This window comes from Biomphalaria glabrata, chromosome 7 (assembly GCF_947242115.1).
Source record: "Biomphalaria glabrata chromosome 7, xgBioGlab47.1, whole genome shotgun sequence".
Taxonomy (NCBI): domain Eukaryota; kingdom Metazoa; phylum Mollusca; class Gastropoda; family Planorbidae; genus Biomphalaria; species Biomphalaria glabrata.
Window position 1 is genome coordinate 33,619,631 of NC_074717.1, and position 21,991 is coordinate 33,641,621.

Sequence of the window (21,991 nt, forward strand, 5' to 3'; positions counted from 1 at the left end):
AAACTGAAGCTCACTGGGTAGCCAGTCGGTAGGGTCATGCCACTAAGCCACATAACCCACATTGTAAGAGTTAAACTGAAAACTCTGGGGCTGAAATTAGTCCCCTTTAAGAGAAAAATTAATACGAAAACTGTTTTTTCTATTACTTTTTGCTAGAAAATCAACTCCTATAACTTCATTACATTTTTCTGAGGTTATGTCTTGGTTTAAAGACACCATTTCATTGTATCATTATGTTCCTCAATTTTTTTTTTTTTTTGCCATCGCAATTGGTTTTTTTATTCATGACCATAAACACTATTTTTGTCTCGTACTTGCAAGAAATTAAAGTTCCTGTTCTTAAAACTCGATGGTTAAAGATATTCCTTAGTGGTTTCAATAGTTAGGAAGCATGTCTATGATATTAAATAGTATTTCTATTACTGTTATTATATTTTCAGGTTAATCACTTTTCAATTGTTTATGATTTAATACTTGTGAATTATGAGAATTTATAAATAAAAAACTATAAAAAAAAGCCCACAAAAGAGGCATATAAAGCCCAAAAAAGATGCAAAGAAAAGAGCCTAAGGCCAAGGATTCCTATGATGATAAAGCTAAAATTGAATAGCGCAAATTCTGAGGTTTCCTAAAAAAAAAAAAGTAGACTTAAAATTAAATTCTTCCATGTGTAGCTACGTAAAAAAAAGAATTCTATTTGGTTTGATCTGAAATCTATTTCATAATATCCTAGATTGGCTGAGCATCCTTCCCTTCCGCTTCTATGGGAAAGACTGGCGAAGCCCACTGATGGAAATGCATGGTCATCCGATATATGAAGAATAATAGTCCCCTGGACAGCTTTATGATTAATGGCCGTGTTTGCGCAGGAAATTTCCATAATGATACATATAACACAAGCCCATTCGGGAAGATTGTTTTGATTACTCCAGTTTTAAATATACAATATTGGACATAAAACATTTATAATACTTGAAATTAACCGTGAACTCTCAGCTAGTAAACACACTCTCCCCACCTAAAAAAAAAATCCGCAGACCTCATCACTGGACAACCCCTCATGTTGCCGATCCCACAAGACTCACAGTTTGTTGATGACTGGGTGATGATCGTGCACGTTGGATTCGTGGAACAGTTCATGTTTGGGGGGAATCAGGCTGTTGGAAACTGAGTTGGGGATCATAACCTATAACAACGAACTGTCTCAACAATGGTGATTCAAAGTAGGAAGAAGTAGATGTTGGAAAACAGTCACTCAGGACGACTGCGTCCTCGGAAGTCTTCAAAACATTGTTTTGTTTTCTGTCTTGAGTATAAACTGTTAATGTATTGATGAATTGAAAATCAATTCCAGATACAAAATAAATGACTAAAAGCCTGCTTCGTTAGTGTGACAAACATTACAGACATAAGCGAGCTAATTCTCCATTTGACTGGATTTACGTTTTTAAACATACAAAAGAGAAACCTTTAGGAAACCTTCCAGACTAAAGAAAAGATATAGGCATAAATGTCTCAAGCGTGCGGACTCTACCGTGCCCCAAAGGTCATTTTGTTTACTGATGTACATTCTTAAGTTAATCAGGTCTAGCTAATCTTATGAAAATAATTAATAAATTCACATTTTTAAATTAACTCTAAAACTAAAAACAAAAATAATTCCTAGTCCTAGACCAGAGTACCACATCAGAATGACTAACATCTACTTGTATATTGTAAGAAAGGAAAACTAACGGAAATAATTCCTAACACAATCATTCCTATACCCTATGTAACTGTAAAAGTAATTCCATGAGTATTCTGCTACTTCGGCGTCCATGTACTTCTTTCGTGGTCAATATTGGAAAAAGGAACATGTTATGACCTTGACACTAAACAGCGGTAGCCGGCAGTGCAGAAAGCTCACAGCACGCAGGAGTACAGTGACTAGTTTTACACAACAAAACCACTTAGGTAACAGCGGTTCTCAAACGATGAACACAAGCAATAATTTTAATTTTATTTTCCACTACCACTGTCAGGGGTTAACTTCTTGACCACTTAACAAGTTTGGAGGGTGCCTCGAATCTCAAAGCATTTTTATTTTGCATTTCACTTATGTTAATTTGTATTTGCTGAGCAACCAATGAAAGCAAGGAAACTTCAGATTACCGACCCCCCCCCTTTTCCAACCTGCACCCCAGTTGTCCACAAAGAGGATAGGACCAGAGTGCACAGCAAAAGTCATTATTGGAATGTCATATAAACCTTGACTCTACTGTTTAAGCCATTTCGACGTACCCAATGTCTAAATTGTACAAAATGTTTGAGCGCTACTATTTCATATCTAAAGACTACATTCCTGTGGACACACCTCTATATTAACGAGATCCACTTACCCATCTAAACCAATCAACACCGGGTGATCTATTGACAGAATGGACATTTAATTAACATTAGCCTCCAGTAAAACTAAATTGCGAAAACTTTTTGGTAAGGTTTGGAGTTTGTTGCTGATCCATGAGGTAACTTTTATTTTTGGATTATTTCTACATCACTCAAAAGAATATGAAGTTGTTTTTAAACTCTGAATATTGACATACAAAATAAATCTTCTTTTTGATTTGATATTATACTGGCCGAATATGACTCGCTTTACCCGATTTGTAAAAGAGTTTCGCTGTTTAATAGAAATAAATTTAACAATTTTATTTTATTTTTGGCCGGAGGGAGGGGGGTCATTGCACACGCACTACTGTTTTCACTATGATCTAAGGAACATATATGCCAAGTTTTATCAAGTTGGTCAAATGGTTTTGATTTCTATTCGGGACATAAAACATAAAAACACGCGCCTTACAATTTGCTTTATATATTAGATAACTTTAAAAGAACTTTTAAATTCTATTATCATCAAAGATTAGAAAAAAAAAAAAAATAAGCACAAATCTTTCATTATCGTGCTTTAAAGGCGATGCTTAAGTTACATCTGTATGCTGACGATAGGGATATATGTAGAGAAACATAGTTTGTGTTTTTGTTTAAACAGAACAAACACATTACTTTTTAAAAGTTGTTGCAATACCCTTTTCTCTCTCTCACACACACACACAATACACACAAACACACACACACACACATATACATATAGTAAAAAAAGTTTCCCCTTTCAGACCTCGCGATCTATGGCACAGATTATGTTAAGGTCATCTTTTTCTTTGGCCAATTTTAAAGACGAGGGTGTCATGTGGCCAGCGCAACAAATAACCGCCATTACTTTCCCCAACTATTTTCAGTTTCCTATTAGAGTTGGGTGGACTCAGGAGCGCCCTAAAAAATCCCGAAATTCAAAATCCCAGTCTCCATATAGATTCAAACCCAGGACTCCAGGTTCGGAAGCCAAGCCACTTAACCATTCAACCACTGCGCATTCCATCCATCTATCTATCTATCTATCTATCTATCTATCTATCTATCTATCTACCTATTTATCTATTTATCTATCTATCTATCTATCTATCTATTTATCTATTTATCTATCTATCTATCTATCTATCTATCTATCTATCTATCTATCTATCTATCTATCTATCTATTTCTCTACATTTAATGTAAATTAGTGTGTGTGATAATTCTATCTATCTATCGGTCTATCTATCTGTCTATCTAACTATCTGTCTATCTGTTTCTCTACATTTAATGTAAATGTGTGTGTGTGATAATCAAAAAATAGAAATAGAAACTGACAAATAAGAAGAGATAAAAAAAAAGAAGAGAGAGAAATAAGAGACAGAAAGAGGGAAAATGTTTGAGATGTTTGAGCGAAACAGAAAAGCGGATAAAGAGAATAAGAAAGAGTTCTGAAAGAGCGAGGGAAAGGGAGAGAGAGAGACTTTGAGATGAAGAATCTAGGCAAGTGATTATTTCCCCTACAATGTTTCCCCCTGCACCAGATGGAGGTCAGATTGTACTGTACAGTTGTGTTCCTGGTGCTAGTCTCACAGTGGCAGTGTCAGGCAGTCAACTGTGGTGTCAAGATCAGACTGACAGATAAAGGAATACGTTTCAGTAAGCATGACTTTGTCAGCGGCGTACTTATCAGGGTGGGCCACACACGCGTTGTGTATACTGCTGCGGCCATTCTCTATCCGATAGACAGTGATAAGTTATTGGATACTACCAATGCTTGCCCGGAGATGTGTTTGTAAAATAAAGAAGCCCTTTCAGACCTTGCTATCTATCGGTTAGTCGAAGTCAAGGTCACCTATTTCTTTGGCCGACGGTTAATTAGGGTGTCGTGTCAGTTACCCATTGGGTAACCCCGAAACTGAAAATCCCCAGTCTTTACCAAGATTTGAATCCAAAACTCCTTCGATTTGGGAGCAAAGCGGCTAACCACTTAGCTACCACACTCTAGAGATAGCCCCCACGCCCCAGAGATAGCCACCACGCCCCAGAGATAGCCCCCACGCCCCAGAGATAGCCACCACGATCTAGAGATAGCCCCCACGCCCCAGAGATAGCCACCACGATCTAGAGATAGCCCCCACGCCCCAGAGATAGCCACCACGACCCAGATATGTGTTTGAACGTGACTCAAACATTAAAACTTTATTAGAATAGAAAATTAATTTTTAGAGAAAATAACAGAAATTATTATGTAGAAAGTAGATTGTTTTTTTTAAATCCCCTTATACGGTCTATACAATTGCTATGTTTCTCAAACTTTTACCATTGACCCCCTTCGCTCAAAAGAAAACTTTGACAGCTGGGCTCTGAATGAGTGCTATCAGCTCCCACGGTTGTGTCCAAAACGGTTTAAAGGATATGATCAAAAAGAGACCACACAAACGTACAGAAGGGTTTTAATTGCAAATAGATTGGAATCTAAATGGACGTTACAGGATGTTTATTAAATCTAAAGGGTTTTATCTTTTTCTTTTGTTTGGAAAAAAAATTGATGATTTTAACGTGTTTTAAATACTAGAAAAAAAAATTCTAAAGATAGCCAGAAATCGTTTTTCTGCGTTCTGTGTATGGGATATTAATTCTCGTTGCGTGGACAAATCTCTTTTTTTTTTTTTTTAAATACGAAAAGCGCACATAAAAAGCTAAATCAAACAAGAAAAAAATAACTTTCTTTATACAACTTACAGAGTTTTTTTTTTTTTTTTGTTTTTTTTTTTGCTCTTAATTACTAATGAATGTTAGATTTTAAAAACCCCGAGAAAGAATCCTGGTTAAATAAATGTATAGATCTACTACACTTTATAATATTCCAATGATAGGACTTTATATCTAGATGTCCATGATTTGTATTAAAAATTCTGTTTTTCTACTTTTAATATAAAAATCGAAAATTACAATTTGAAAAAATAATCTCTTCAAACTTGTAAATAATGAAAATGCTTGTCATAGAAAACTAGTTCTTTACATACTTAGTACTCTAGCAACACCTACAGCAATATCTCTCCCATTATATGTCATGGTAAACAAATGAAGTCAAATATTTTACCCTCAGTTGGAGCAATCGCTAGTAAACAAATAGAATACATCGTAAGGAATCTGAAAATTAAAGACATCGAAGGTAATAATGGAGGCTTGTACTATAAACTCAGAAAGTAAGTTCTTATATTTCGCATTTTAAATACATTTTTATGAAATATTTTTAACAGATTTTGAACATCTGATTACGTCGAATCTTTTCTATGGCATCTTTGTGTACATATAGACACTCCTTTGTTCCATTTCTTCTTTGTGAACACAGAAACACGTAGACAACAGTTGTTGTTTTGAAATAGCCAATCATTTTGTATTAAACATATTTGGTTACTCTTTTATTCTGATTTTAGATCCTCCTTTATAAATATACTGTAGTGACCAGTATTGAAATAAATAATATTTAGATATAATAAACGTAAAGTTTGTGTAATATAATAGCCTGGCGCATATATTTTTTCTTTCAAATTAAATAAGAATTTAATGTAACTACTTTGACATATCATATGCACATATAATATTTTGTAACTTTTGTACAACCTATTTGAGTTTCACGACAGTACTTACCTTGACCAAGCATTATTATTTAAGACGTTCTTGTCATACTCAATTGATCTCACAATTTAAAGTTGAAGAAATACACTAGCATGTAGAACTATCCATATTAATTATAAGCACACAAAATCACATTCACACACACACAATGGATTCCCTGTTTCCTTCCCCAGTACTGAAGTGAAATCCGCGAAGCCACCCAAACTGAATATCTCACTCAGTGGCAGCGAATCGGGTGGTGGGGAGATCACTGTAGTCGCGAGTGACCTGGCTGTGAATCTGGCTACACAGTATGACGCATCCTACAGACTCTTAAATGGGTGAGTTTCTCCTTGACATTCTCGAGCACTTGCTGGTTGTTTGAAATTTGATGATGGACCCCAGATATCGCCCATTGATATTGTATTTTCTATATTAACTTTGAATGCGTTGTTCTTATGACAGAGATCAATTCGTATAAAACTTTTTTTTTTACATTGTGAGTGAAATTGTTTTGATATATTTTTATTATAAAATATGTGATGGGCTTGGCAGAAATTTTCACTGGGCCGAAGTTGGTCGCGAGTCATAGTTTGTTCATCACTGGTTGATAAGGTCATCATGGAGGTGTGAATTCCTTGAACGCGGCTCGAGCCTTAGTTTCACTTAAGCATCCAATCAAAACCTCTGTTACATTGTTTCTTAGCGATGGCCATCATTGGTTTGGAGTTAACAGCAAGAAGTAACATTCTTAGCGATGGCCATCATTGGTTTGACAGAGTTAACAGCAAGAAGAAACATTCTTAGCGACCGCCATCATTGGTTTGACAGAGTTAACAGCAAGAAGTAACATTCTTAGCGATGGCCATTTTTTTTTTTACATATGTATTGCTAAGTTTAGTAAGTTCTGTCATACTAGCTACTACATTTACACATAAAAAAAGGTTACTTTTTTAAGAGAAAAATATATTTAATATGTATATAAAAGTAGACCATAATTTAAAACAACAATTAATAAGTAGTTATTCATATTATAGCGCGACGGAGGATGCACGGAATAATTACCGAAAGGAATTTTTTTTTTACGGAATTTTTTTTTTCTTGAGGCTTTGAATAAGAGATTGAACCTTTACAAAACAATTAGATCAATTAGATAATCATTTCTAACTTGACATTCAATTTCACCTATACTTTGGCCTGCTGCACCGTTGGGGTATCACACAAGATCTGTTAACCTTCTTTTTCCATTCTTCTCTGTCATTTGTGTTTGTTAGAATTTCATTCTGATAGTCTTTTTGAAAATATTGAAACCTGCCTTTTTACCTGCCTGGGTGGACCACTTCATCGCCAATTTTGAATTTGTGTTCAGATCTATTTCTAGATCTGAGACTTAAATCTTATATCTAGTTCTAGTTCTAGACCTAGTCTTAGATCTTGAATCTAGATTTAGATCTAAAACTAGGTCTAGATCTAATAACATCTATGTCTAGTTTGTATGACAAATGATAATGAAATGACAATGGAGATTAATTTTTATTTGCGGGGGGAAAGTCTTGTTAAGTCCTTTGTACTCAATTGTTAAAATTGCTAAAAGTAGGTTAAGAATTTTTTTTTTTCGCGTTGCCAATTTATCTAATTTTGTTAGAAGAATAAATCTTTTTTAGTTTCTCTTTATTACATGTAACATGTTATTAATTTTGAATGTATGGATAAGGTTAATAATTATTATTTAAAAAAATATAAGTGTACGCTAAATGAATATGTGGAGATGCTGTGGCTGAGGGGAAAAGCACTTGGAACCGGAAGTCCCGTGTTCGAATCCTGGTGAAGACTCTCAGTGGACCACTTCGGGGGCCGATTTTGAGTTTGTGTTTCCACACAAACTGTCTTTGTAACCTTGTTTCTATGTGTTTTATAGAAGTATTCAATTTCCTATCTCTGGCTATACACAAGCACAATTGGATCAAATACAGATAGTCTTGAAGCTTTCTTTATGTAAGTATATTTTTGTATTTTTAGAAATTTTCTGTTTTAATTTGCATACTTGGATCCCATACACGGCCGTAACACGGCATCGATTGGTTGGACATCATACATGTCATGGATTGGTTGGATCTGTAGCAGTGTTGTCAGCTTTTGCTCTTGGCGTTTGTCTTTGTTTTTCTTACAGATTATGCAACTGCTTATTGTGCTATTTATAGCTCCCATTTCTGATACTGTCTTGCTTTGAATCTGACATTGGTATAAGTTTTCAGGTCTGACATTGGTATCAGCATCCAGGTCTGACATTGGTATGAGTCTTCTGGTTTGACATTGGTATGAGTCTCCAGGTCTGACATTGGTATGTGGATGCTGAGTCCCCAGCACTAGACCTCGTATTGAAATTTTGTACTAGAAGTGAGATTCACAAGTAGGCCAACGATTTAGGCTCATTTTTTGGATTCTTGAAGAAATTATATTTTGTGTTTTGTGTAATTTTAGGTTACCATAACTGCGTTATCCCAACTCTATAAAATGTTTGTTTGTAATTTACGCTCCTTTGCTTCCGGCACTAATAAACTTTCACTTCAGAATCTTGATGTTAATATGTATTTTGTTCTAGTTCATATTGTACAATGTTATGTCCTGCTTTCTTTGCAGAACTTAAAATAAAATGAATTGTTGTATAGTTGGTATTTTGAAATTAACATGACAGTGTTTATACTATAAGTTTGTATGCCCTAACATTCCAAAATGTAATATTAATTATGTTAATTTAATATTAATCACGTCAAAAATAAAAAAAAAGGAAATCAAAGCGATTAAGAGTGTTTTCATTTGCTTTTCAGCTTCTGACTATGAAGACCTCTACCAGCCAGTCATCAAAACTCTGGGCTGTAATGTAAACATTAAAACCTTCAATGTAGTTTTTAATGGAGATTTTGAGTGGCTGTTGAACTTAATACGCTTTCTGTTCTCAGACTACATAAAGACTACAATACAGGAACAGGTGACTACTCGATCATGAGTTCTTTAGTTATTTTGATATCTCACTGTCAACTCCTAGTTTTGTTGTAGTCATATCGTTGTGTACTTTATTTTGACCACTTTTCATTGACCTATCGAGGTGAAATGTAGCACATAAACTCATGCCGCATTGTTTTATATTTAAACAATTCAGAAAGATTGTTAATAAATAATTGAATTAATTTTTTTTTTAATTAAATACTTTTTAAGTCCAGTGATTCTAAAATGGTACTCCAGGGAACTAACAATCATAGTGTATTTTTCTTTTACTAAGTATCAGTAATAGCTTATCTGTCTACGACCGACCCATGGAAGGGTGAGGCAAGATACGCGTAAGAAAAATCAAACAATAATGTTTTTGTTTAGTTCATTTGATTATTCGAACATAAAGTAGGAAATAATTTTTTTTTAATATTCTTTATTACTTGCTTTTCTGTATATTTTCAGTGTGAGACTTTATTTTGCTTAGTATTCAGAATGAGAATTTTTTTTTCATTGAGATCTTTCCAGCTTTGTGAATGCTAGTCCTACATGTATTTCACATATATATAAAACAAATAAATATGCGCTGTAAAACTTACTTCTCTGTACAGATCTGCAGATATATAATTAAAGCTATTGACGTGAACGCTGCTAATAAGACCAAAAATATACAGTGTAAGTAAACTAAAGAATATCTTTGTCAAATTTAGTAACGCATAATCCTTCTTGGGAATAAAGTTTGACATGTTTTCGGATGTTCCTACAGAGTTAAAGAGAATCTACTTCCTAGTCCAAGCCTCCCGCATGACGAAAGGGGGGGGGCGCAGCGGAAAGGGTATGAACCCGGGACATCGAGTCGACCGAACGGTAGTCCAGCGCGAATACTGCAGGACCAGGCAACCATTATTGTTCATTTAGGGTGACGAACAGAAATATATAGTCTAGTGGAACGACGAGGATCAATCGTCGCTTTTCGGGGCAGATCAATGGCAGATAACCTTTTTCCGGAGTACAAAATTATCCGTCAATTTGGCAGTAGAGTGGGGAAGTGGTATAATAGAGGAGGTGAGGGGGTAAATCACTAGACGCGTGATAACCTCAGCAAGATCAACTATTGATGGAAGCTGGTAAACAATGGACCTCATTCACCAATAGTAAACAAACAACATTTAGCCACGTGTTTCTCTATATCGTCTATACAAAGTATGTCATCCATAGTGGTTGTCACGTGATACATATTTTTCATTGTTTTATCAATATTATGACGTGGCTAAATGTGTTTATTTACGATTGGTGAATGAGGTCCATTATCACACACCCATAAGTAATATCAAAATTTCTCCACGCCTGATTGTACATTACTACATGGTTCAATGAAATATCGTGGTCATTGAAATAATGGCAAATGTTAGAAACATGCATCTCATTTGTACGACTGTTGGACATAATGTGTCGGGCGAAAATGTGCAGTTGTTCTTATTTGCCTTTATCCATCTCAAGACAAAGCATGTAGTATAAAATAAAGCAATAAATATCTATTCGAGAAGGAAGATCTAGACTAACGCGCTCTGTAAACGTTATAATCCCCCCCCCCTTTTTTTTTTGTTTAATAAAATCAAATTTTAAAAGCATTGTTTTCTATTTATTTGTCATACTGACTATTATCAATACAGATGAATTCATTGTTTGTATCCCTGTGTTTATTTATCTCTGATATCGCCTCTTTACTCACCCACCAATTTTGTAATTTAATTTGAATACATAATTTTAATGTGGAATTAAGATGCTACAGCACAATGTAGAGTATCACATTTAACCCTTAAAGTGCTGGGCTGTTTTACAATGAAGACATACAAAATGAAATTACAATGTTCATGTTTAGAGGCTAAAGTACCACACGCATCTTAAGGGTTAAAGACCGCATCATAAACAAAGAGATTAGAGACAGCGTTACTACAGCGACTGGACCCCACGATGACCTGCTAACTAGTGTAAGAAAAAAAACGGAAACTAAACCTCTATGGCCATATTTCAAGGTCCTCTGCGCTCGCAAAGACCTTCCTTCAGGGAACAGTACCAGGAAAAAGACATAGAAAGCGATGGAAAGACAACATAAAAAAAAATGGACGGCCTGCCATTGAAAAAGGTTGTATATAAGGCAAACGACAGACAGGAATGAATGAAGACGGATGACAAATCTTGTGTGGTGCCCCAACGGTCCGACAGACTAATAGATAGGTGAAGTTGAAGAAGGTAGCCAAGTGATTGTGAAGCACAGTGTTACTGTATTTGTCTAATGTACTTAACGGATATGATTAGGTAAATAAATATTGTAATTGGACAATGTGTCTGTCTCCATTATTTAGTTACTGACTAAAACCACTTTCATTTTCTTTAACTTTATGTTTTTAAGCTAAGAATTTTGTTTTATGATTCTTTTTTCAGTTTACTCAGTAATAGCTGATTCCTTCGTGATTGATTATGGCTATACCTCAAAAATAGAACTCAACAAAGATTATATGGAAGCCCGTCATTCGGTAAGAAGTTTTCGAATTTCAATTTGCTGTAATGTTCTTTATCCACTGTCTCATGTTACCAGAGTTTGACGTCTACTTTCAATGCTTTTGAATCTACTAATTCTCGCCATTTAGTCTCTACGCTATGTGATATTTCTGTCTCTAGGACCAGCCCTACAAATCATATTATTACATCATTTAAAAAATTAAATTAAACATCTTCTCGATAGCAACTAATTCAGTCCCCTTCCCCAGTATATATTAAACTAGCTAATCATTTTGATTGTTTGCGTCATTTTCAGATCATACTTGGTCTTTTTTTTTTCTTCATTTCGAAAGGTAAAAGCTAAAAACCTATTCTCTCCCTTTCTGTTACCAATATATGTAGTTATTCCCAGACAAAGAGAATGTTATTTGCCTTTACAGAAAGATCTTTCTGCTACTCTCTATAGTTCCTGGAAATTCGAACATCCCAAGTTTTGAAAAGCTGAATAGTTTAAACGTTCCAAAGAGATTTGAGTCATGAGTCAGAGTCACTCTAATGATTTCTAATCGTGTATACTAATATCTGTATATATATATATATATATATATATATATATATATATCTGTATATATAGTTATTTACGTCGCCCAGCCATGCGGGACACCACACACGCACGCCGACTCTCTAGCCCTCGATGAAAAAGTCATGGAAAGATAACTCTTTTATTTCTGCAAGTCGGACTAGAAACCACACGTAACTTCCGCGGCGATAGAGAGCGCGGCTCAGAAAAAAAAGAGGGGGGGGGGGGGAGAAGAACAAGTAATGTTGTCCGTATATATAATTCTCTACGTCGCCTAACCATGTGGGACACCACGAACGCACGTCGACTCTCTAACCCTCCTCCCGCCCCATTCCGCCCGCACCCGCGCCTTCCTCGCTCTCCAGGCATGCGCATACAGTCGTTTGCCCAAACCCACCCCATTTGGACTACTGTGTCTTTCAGGAAGTGTTCACCCGTCACTAAATAGCGGCGTATGCAACGCCACGGGTCGGCTAGTACTATTTAAACTAACCCATCCTCTGTTCAACCAAGGGAGAGGTCTACTGGAAGTTGGACAAGAAGCCAAGCCCTTACGTGCCTTCAGAGTTGCCAGAATTTCAACATGATAACTCTAGCATGGTGTACTTCTTAATGTCTGACTACACACCCAAAACTTTGGCTTACACTGCTCAATCCCAGGATTACCTGCAGTATACTCTGACGCGCGACAAGGTAAGTAGTTAGGCCAGTTAGGTACACATCGTAGGAAGGCCTCAAAAGATCCGAGTTCTGGGAATAGTCGAATAGAGAGAAATTTAATGTAGGCAATTTTAACTGCATGCAGACGTTTTCAATTATTGAATTCTTTAAATAAATAAAGCATTTCAAGACATAGAACAAATATTTTTGGGAGTAAACTAGGTTTAAGAATTGAGAGTGAGGTTAAAACTGGCGAAGTTCATGTCACTCTCAACTAGGGTGTCTACGAGAGATGGAGCTACTAGAGGCTAAAACTCCTGGACAAAGGTCTACTAAAATTACGTCTATTAGAATAATTTTCGTCCTCCAGAGTTAGATAGGTGTACTCTAGGTCTTCTAGAGTTATTTCTATCATAGTTAGGTCTACCAAGGTTAGGGCTAACAGAGTTAGGTCTACCAGATTTAAGTCTACTAGAGTTAGGTCTATTGAAGTTGGGTCTATCGCCATTTTATTTGATTCCGAAGATCTAGGATGATTACATTCAAGTCTACTGCAAGCTTAAACGTAAGTTAAAAGCGTAGCTAAGGATTTGAGACTCGGGAGTTGTCAGGGTTGTGTTAAAGCCTTAGCTAGTTTCCTCGGGCCCCTGACATTCAACAGGCACCTTCGTGCTTACAATAAATAATTAACTCGCTGTCAACAATGTAATAGTTTAATGATAATAATGTAAGTTATTATGACAAACTGATGGAGTAATATCATTGAGTTGAAAACATTATAATATTGTGGTTATATTAATTAAACAATCTTTCCGCACCTTGATATCCCACAACTCAACACATTAGTACGCCCAACACTGACCCACTGCCAGTGCCAACTCTAGTCTTTAGTGTAGACTTGATAATCCCAGAACTAACTTCCTGTAGAGACGTAAGAAGCGACTAATTGAAAGGGCCAAGTCTAATACACTATGGCAGAGAAACAACTGCGAAATGAAGTAATGCCTTAGATACTCACCCTAAACAGGGGTACACAGACGAAAGAAACGTTACATCAGCATAATAACAGAACCCCTCCAAAAGCTTAAAAGCAAGGCAACAAAGAAAGTGCGTTCAAAAATTGTGCACATAATAAACATTGGTGCTAGAATACCATAGCTTACGCCCCGACAGGAGTCTTGACCTTTTTAGGGGGCCCCTGCATTTTGACATTTAAATTAATGACATGAAAAAATGGCATAATATTTAATAGGGGGATTTTCCCCCCATCCTAGCTACGCCACTGCATCCATTAATCATGTGCAGTAATAAGTCCTTAATCTTCCAATGTTTGAATTAGATTTTGTTGTTAATTATTTGGTTGTAGTTTCTCCTGATTTTTTACGGCATTGTTTCTGTTGACAACTTTCTTGTTTTGCACTTGACAGAATTTACCTGGCCTACAGGACTTGAATCGTGACCGCTACTTGTGCAACCCGAGAAGTTCTCGCTTCAGTTCGTGTCTGACTCAAGACACTTTGGACGATTACCTTCGTACCTCGTGCCCTGATAAACAATGTGTAGGATGTGTTATCAAAGAGGTAGGTAGACGCCCTAAGACATTATCAAGGGCGGATGTTTAAGGGGGCGAGTGGGCACCATTCTATTCCCCTGTGTTTAAGTACAACTTTTATAAATTGCTTTTGCAACTGTTTTGTCTTAATGGGGAGGCGCTGTGGCTTAGTGGTAAAGCACTTGGCTTCCTAATCGAATGGTTCAGGGTAGAGGCGTTGTTAGGGGGGGGGGGGCAAGGGGCGCACGATGCCTCGGTGGCTACCTTCAGGGCTGTGCCACACCCAGGAGGCACGTTATGCTCAGCACTCATCTGGTTCCTGGTTCAAATCCTGATGAAGACTGTGAATTTTTATATCGGGATATTAAGGGCGGCTCTGAGTTCCACCAGCTGTAATGGGTACCTGATTAGTTGAGAAATAGTAAAGACGGTTGGTCATTGCGCTGGCCACATGACACCCTCGTTAAACATAGGCCACAGACACAGATGACCTTTCATCTGCCCCATAGATTGCAAGGTCTGAAAGGGGAACTCTTGCATCATAACTGTTCAATCAAAGTTGGACTATATTTTTTTAGACAAAGAAAACCAAAGTAAGAACTATTTAACAATGATGACTTTTTAAAGAGTATAAAGATCATCAATAAACAATGAAACATTGTTTTGCTAATAATAAACCATTAATTAATTAATTGAAGTGCCGCAATGCTACTTTGTGGTAAGTAATTATTATATTTGTGACATTAACTAACTATTTGTCAATAGAGTGGTTTAGAGAAAAAAATTTGCTAGATGTTTTGTATGGTGTGGCAAATGGACAGTTGATTCTTTTAATTTAACTGTTGATACCTCTTAACGTAACATTTCACACTACCACCGAACTGGCTTTAAAGCGCGCTGTAATTATCTTTTATTCTTCAAAGATTGCACACCAATCTAGAAGTGATTTTTTTTTCAATTAATACACTATTTTTATTACATTATTGCTTCCCTCGCCCTTTACCACCTACCCCCCTCCCTTTTTATTCCGCTTTCCTGATATTGAGTTGCCTCCCTTGAAGATGGACTGTTATAAGTAAAAGTACGTTTGGTATTCAAATCTCATTTTACTTCTGACAGATAGAGCAGAGATACCCGAATACTGACGTCGCCGTGGCCATTAGGTCCTACCAAGTTCCGGACATAGTATTGACGGCTGAAGGGCTGGCCGTCACCCTGTACGGAAGCCTGAACCTGGATGTGAAGACCAACGATACTGTCGCGCGTGTGCTCAACATTAAAATGGTCAGTGATTATACGTTTTGCATTACACTGTCACCAAATGTGATGGCTTGTTGACCTCCTTCACCCGTGGAACGACTACAGTTCGTTTCCTTTTACGCTCCTTCACGTGACTGTGTGTGGAGCCATATTCTCTGAGACACTCCCGTCCATATGTATCGCAGGTTAAGGTGACATTTGCTTGGGGGGAGGGTAGAGGAGCCAGCTATTTCAAGCTTAACACGCTTTTCGTTCCAGAGCAGACATCAATGCTTTCTTTCGATGTCCATAGCTTTCTTAGTTAGCATAGCATAGTGCGGTATAGGGCTATGTCTTCCCAGCAGTGAACATCAATATATCATCTGCATTGAGGTCCAGTTGGATTACATCCACGTATCGGAGATGCTGACCACCAGTTTCTCTTGAACCAGTTGCGAGTTGTCAATAAAGGATGACTTTCGAGATACGATTGTCCACCAACTGACCGACATGACCAAGCAAGCGAAGACTTGAATGGCTTGAATGGCTCAGAAAATAAAAGAAACATTGATTAATTAACTAATTAATTAATTACCATAAATTGTCTAATTGGCTAATTTTTTTTTATTATTATTGATTCATGTCTTGTCTATGTCAATGAATAATTGTGCAATTCTCAGCTTGATCTGAGAATGGGTGAGGGAGAAATAACGTGTACACACTTCTTACCAAACAGACAGACAGACAGAGTGTGAGTTGATATCAATAAGCTTTGTAAAAGAAAGAATAGTATTCATAAAGCACATATTAAGTCATAAAATATGTGTTTTAGTTTATTGCTTTCGTTTATAGAAACAAGAGCGCCTTATGTGCGTTATCCGATACAACCTTCTATTAATATACACCAATTGAGACATGTACTAATGTAACTATGTAACCTAGTGTAACATTATATTTTTGTTACCTAATGGTACTTTCTTTACAGATAGTACGATAAAAAAAAAGAAATGTTCAGACTGCTCGAAACTTCATGTTTTTCGTCTTGTTATAGTGTAAACTGAAGAGTGTATGTTCTATCACTTATGTGTTGACTAGATAGATGTTTGTAACGTCCTTCTGTTACTGTACCAGGTATTGAACCTGAATGGAACAAGCTACGTTGAAGGAAACAGACTGGCAGCTAAAATACAACAATACAGGTTAGACCACGTCACTGCGTCTCTTGTTGTAGGAGGAGTGTTGGAAGTTGTGTGTGGGTGTGGAGGGTGCACATCGGGAGTTGTATGGTAGTTGTGAAATGAAACCTGTGTGAGTGAAGTTGTGAGGAGGTGGTGTGGTTGAAGTCAATATGTTGACATTTTGACGACAATCTATTGTATAAGCTTTCATACTGATTTCTAGCTCTGGTCGTCTGGCATGCGCTCTGGACTGTCCTCTCGATGATCACGGGTTCGAAACCCTGACCTCCGCGGGAGATTTGGGCAAGAATGTACTTATCTTCAATTCTGATGAAACATCCGAAAGATATTTTTTTAAATGTAAAGCTGGTATAACCAATGTATAGCCACGAGCGTGCCATATCGGTTTTTTATCTTTTCACCTTTTTTTTTCACCTTTTCTTAATAAATCCTTTCTCCATCAGATCAAGATATAACATATAGCCACTATAGAAAGTTATACAGAATTGAAAGGTTAAAATTAAAAAGTGTTCATATGCTAAGCTTCAATTTAGAGTTGGCACCTGATTTGAAATGTGAAAAAAAAATATTTGTTTCTTTGGCCTTCGTTATAACGTCTGAGTGTTTGAATATATATATATTAGTGTGTGTGTGTGTAGACTGACGTTATACGTGTACTATGAGTATGTTATTTTTATGAGACATGGATTGCATGTGTACATCTGATGGCAGAGGGACTTGTCTACAAACTGACCAGCGAGTCCAAAAGACTCACATGTTTTGGGAGATGGATAAAAAGTCTTTTAACATCTTGTGAACCATTCTAGTTTGGCTAATTCTGCACTGGTCTAGAAAACATGAAGATATGTGTCAATAAAAATTCAGTTTATTTGGTTCAGAAAAAAAATTTCAAGTTTTGCCTACAGTATGTACTTCAATGACCTATCTAGGGCTTTATCTCAATAAATATCTATAAAACATCCTTATAATTTTTTTTGTCTTCTTCAGCTATCAGATCAAGAACCTAACATCAATCATTCTGCAAACAAATGTAAGTCCTTGTAAAGATTGCATAGAACACTGCCCACATTAATGTTAGTACAAGGTGGCCTAGATAATAGAGTCCCTGAGTCTTGCTGCAAGGGATAGTTTAATCGCTCGAGAACTAGGAAATGCTTTATAAATTGTTATTCATATTTTTTTTTACAAAGCTTATACCAACTCACTTCTTCCCTTTGTCAGTCTGGTACAAAATTTTGTAAATGTTATTTCTCCCACTTCCCATTCTCGGATCAAGTTACAACCTTGCACAATTATTTATTATGATTAACGAAACATGAATCATTAGAAAAATTAACCAATTAGTCAGTTAATTAGTGGTTGTTAATAAATGTTGTTTGATAGCGAAAAGGGGAAAAGTATTACAGTATTGAGCTATATGCGTGTAAATATGCAGTTCTTCCCTTATATATATATATATATAATTACATATATATATATATAAATTAATATATCTATATATATATATGCATGACACGTAGGACGTAATCATTTTTAGCGGCCCCCGAAAGGGGAAAAGACGCTATTAGTTTTGTGTGAAATGTCTGTCCGTCTGTCCGTCTGTCCCGTTTAGATCTCGTAAACTAGAAAAGATATTGAAAATCCGACATCACAATATTTTAGACCATTCAAAGTTCTGATGCAACGGCTACTTTTTTTTTTCCTGAAAGCGAAAAATCTAATTTTTAAAATCAGTTATGCAAGCAGTTTTTTAAAGAGAAAAAGCTAATTAGTATGCATTATAAGTTAGACCTAATTTAAAACGAATAGTAATCTAATAAACTTTATTTTTGTGAAAATTTTTATTTTCTAGCGGAATTTTTTTTTTTTTTGAAGATTCGAATAAGAGATTGAGCCTTTTCAAAACAATTACAATTTTAATAAGACTTCAGTTAGGCCTGGAGAGGCGCGGTAGCTGAGTGATAAAGCACTTGTCTTCAGAACCGAGGGTCCCGGGTTCGAATCCTGGTGAAGACTGGGATATTCAACTTCGGAATCCTTGGGCGCCTCTGAGTCTACCCAGCTCTAATGGGTACCTGACATTAGTTGAGGAAAAGTAAAGGCGGTTGGTCGTTGTGCTGGCTACATGACACCCTCGTTAACCGTAGGCCATAAAAACAGATGAACTTTACATCATCTGCCCTATAGACCACAAGGTCTGAAAGGGGAACTAGTTAGGCCAGGTTCACATCTAACTTTACATTCACTTGCACCTATCCTTTGATCTGCTGCACCGTTGGGGCACTACATAAGATCTGTCAACCTTCTTTCTCCATTCTTATCTCTCATTTGTCTTTTATATAATTTCATTCGGATGTTCTTTCTGAAAATATTGAAGCCTGCCTGGGAGGACAACTAAGGGGGCCGATTTTAAGTTTGTGTTTCCACACAAACTGTCTTTGTAACCTTGTCTGTTTTGAAGTAACGTCTGTATTATATAAGATAAGATATGATCATTTTTTAAAAGTATATTCCCGTGTAATCATATCACGACTTTGTCTAAAATCTTGACCACCGTGTATTACGTCTGACTGCTCACGTAACAGTTTTTCATATTGAAGAAGTATTAGGTGTAACAAATTGGTCATAAAATATTGAAAGTGCAATTTTTATTGGTTCAAAAAGGTAAGGGTTACGTTGGGTGAAACTTGTATGCTTCATCATTTCCAAAACATCTCTAACGATATTCCTAACAAAATATTGATTATGAAAATAGAAGATTGTATAGTTATTATTTTTTGTTTCAAACTTACTCTAAAGCAGCGACGTATAAAAGGGAATAATTCAGTTTATACCACCACTTCAGTCAAGTAAAATTTCATTCACTTGTTCACTATACCAAACAAAATAATTACATATAGTTAATTAACTAATTGGTTGTTGTTTTTTTTAAGTGATTCTCGTGTTGTCAGGTAAAATAAATTATTGTGCAAAATTTCAACTTAATTTGGGATTGGAAGTCTAAGAAATAACATATACAAGCTTTTACCCGACAGACAGAGTGAGTTGAATTAAGCTTTGTCAATAGACATTCGTGTAAATTGTGTGCACTGTCTTATGTAGAAATCATCAGCAGGACTCTAAATAGAAGAACTTGCTTGTGGAAACTCACTGGAAAGATTTCTTACTATAATGAAGCATTACAAGAATTAAATAGAATAAGAATTTATAGTCCAGCATCAGCTTTAGGAATTGATTTTTTAAGAGCTTGTTTTGTGTTAGTTTTCCATGTTATCTTACAGCCGTTCTGTTCCCAAGATTTTTATATATAGTGTGAGAACATCTAAACAGGGGGATGGGGTAGAGGGAAGAGAAAGTACGATTGGGAGACATAGAGTTAAAAGTTTTATTAGGACGTGGGTTAAGGGTTAAAGCAATAAAAAAAAAAAAAAAGAACTTATCGATTCTTCGGACGCCGCTATCAATCTGATTGCAGACTTCTAGCTGATGCACAATACAGTTGTCATTAAACCCAGTAAAAGAAATACTTTACAATACTCCATATAGAATTCACAAACTCTGATCCACAAACGCACAAAGAAAACAATCTTCAATCTATTTATCTAGAAAATCCTAAACAAATGTCCCACAGTAACAGACTTCAGGGGTCATTTTACGCCCTCCAAAATAAACAAAAAATTAAACTAGTTCGCACATGGAAAACAATTGTTAGTAAGGGGCGGGGGAACTGATTTACAATAGTATGTAGTGGATAGTGTGGCTGAGTAGCCAAAAATACTTTTACTTACCTAACTTAGAGTTTGAATCCCCATACAGAATAGAGTTTTTTTTTAATTCTACATTTGACTTGTGTTTTCTTAGCGTGGTCAAAGATGACCACATTTTTTTCCCTATAAATTCGTATATGGCTAATAAGTCCAATCCTCGCTTCCTGGCGTAGAACAGAGCCCAGGCACTCCCCCCCCCAACCCAACCAGTTCCACAAGTTTGTACCAGAGCGAAAAAAACTTACTAAAGCAGCAGATAAGACCCACTATGCCACAGCCATATTAATAATGATAAATATAAAAATTAAACACGTTTTATAGGCTTAAAGATAATTAAGATATCGTTATATACAATTCTATTATTGTAGGTGACGCAAACCAGTGAATTTGTAAGCACTCTTTTAGACCTGTTTCTCATCCCACAAGTGAAGAGTAAGTCTTAAACTATGTGATTCTTTGTTGTTCTACATTAGTTTTGAAACATGTGTACAACATACAGACTTATAAACAGCATACAGACTTGTGAATAACATACAGACTTATGAACAACATACAGACTTATGAGCAACATACAGACTTATGAATGAACAACATACAGACTTATGAATGAACAACATACAGACTTATGAATGAACAACATACAACATATGATCAACATACAGACTTATGAACAACATAGAGACTTATGAACAACATATAGACCTAAGAATAGCAATCAGACTTAAAAACAGCATACAAAATGTGGCTTACATTTTTAAAAAAAGATGAGAGGGTTACACGCTTCATACCTCCCTAAGGCCATTGCGGTCCTAAGGCTGAAAACATACAATGTTCACTTTATTCTTTCTACGCGTTAATTGTTAGCCGAATAATGAGTGTGTGACATAATGCATATCTGTGACTTAATATCTTTCTTACTAATGTCTCCACAAGGGCTCGCAACTTTTGGACTTCCACTATTTAACATTGAAGGAACCAAGCTGGAAAGATCTAACCTGACTCACTTAAATGTAAGGTTCACATTTCTTCACCTATGTCTTGAACTCTCAGTCATTATCAATGTGAATTAGAGGATTAGCTAATCAGCAGTTATGAAATTATACAATAGTATAATGTCGTGTACCTATATACCTCCAGTAATTAATATAAGAATTTAGTGTGGCGGTGTTATTTTTTTTTTAGGTATTACCATCTATAACCTATTAGTAAGCCTAACAAATGTGTTTTTTAGTGAAATTAATGTACCCCTAGTGTTCATGTTCCATGCTTATCAAAACAAAATGTTTTATCATTGCTTTGTTTTAGCTGTTAAATTTTAAAGGAGTATTTTAATTATTTCAGGGGTCTATACTCGTGTCAACTGATGTTAGTTATAAGGAGGAGGATTACCTCAATTTCTTCCCTTGATGCCAAAACAAAAGAGTAAAAACGATAAATCGCCAATAAACTCGAAGAGATAATAAACTCTGCATAAATGGATTCTTTAAAAATA

The 21,991-nt window shown here is 36.0% G+C and overlaps 1 protein-coding gene across 2 annotated transcripts; it reads left to right on the plus strand.

Moving 5' to 3' along the window:
- Positions 1–2,364: 2,364 nt before the first annotated feature.
- Positions 2,365–21,991, plus strand: LOC106076438 (uncharacterized). 2 transcript variants are annotated; one of them, XM_056034258.1, is made up of 16 exons: positions 2,365–2,504; positions 3,933–4,047; positions 5,501–5,600; positions 6,207–6,353; positions 7,931–8,007; positions 8,841–9,001; positions 9,612–9,675; positions 11,446–11,537; positions 12,596–12,775; positions 14,170–14,322; positions 15,414–15,578; positions 16,665–16,732; positions 17,720–17,762; positions 20,868–20,931; positions 21,433–21,509; positions 21,841–21,991. In XM_056034258.1, the coding sequence occupies exons 2-16, from the start codon at positions 3,933–3,935 to the stop codon at positions 21,904–21,906; spliced, it is 1,572 nt and encodes a 523-aa protein (XP_055890233.1). In that variant the 5' UTR covers positions 2,365–2,504; the 3' UTR covers positions 21,907–21,991.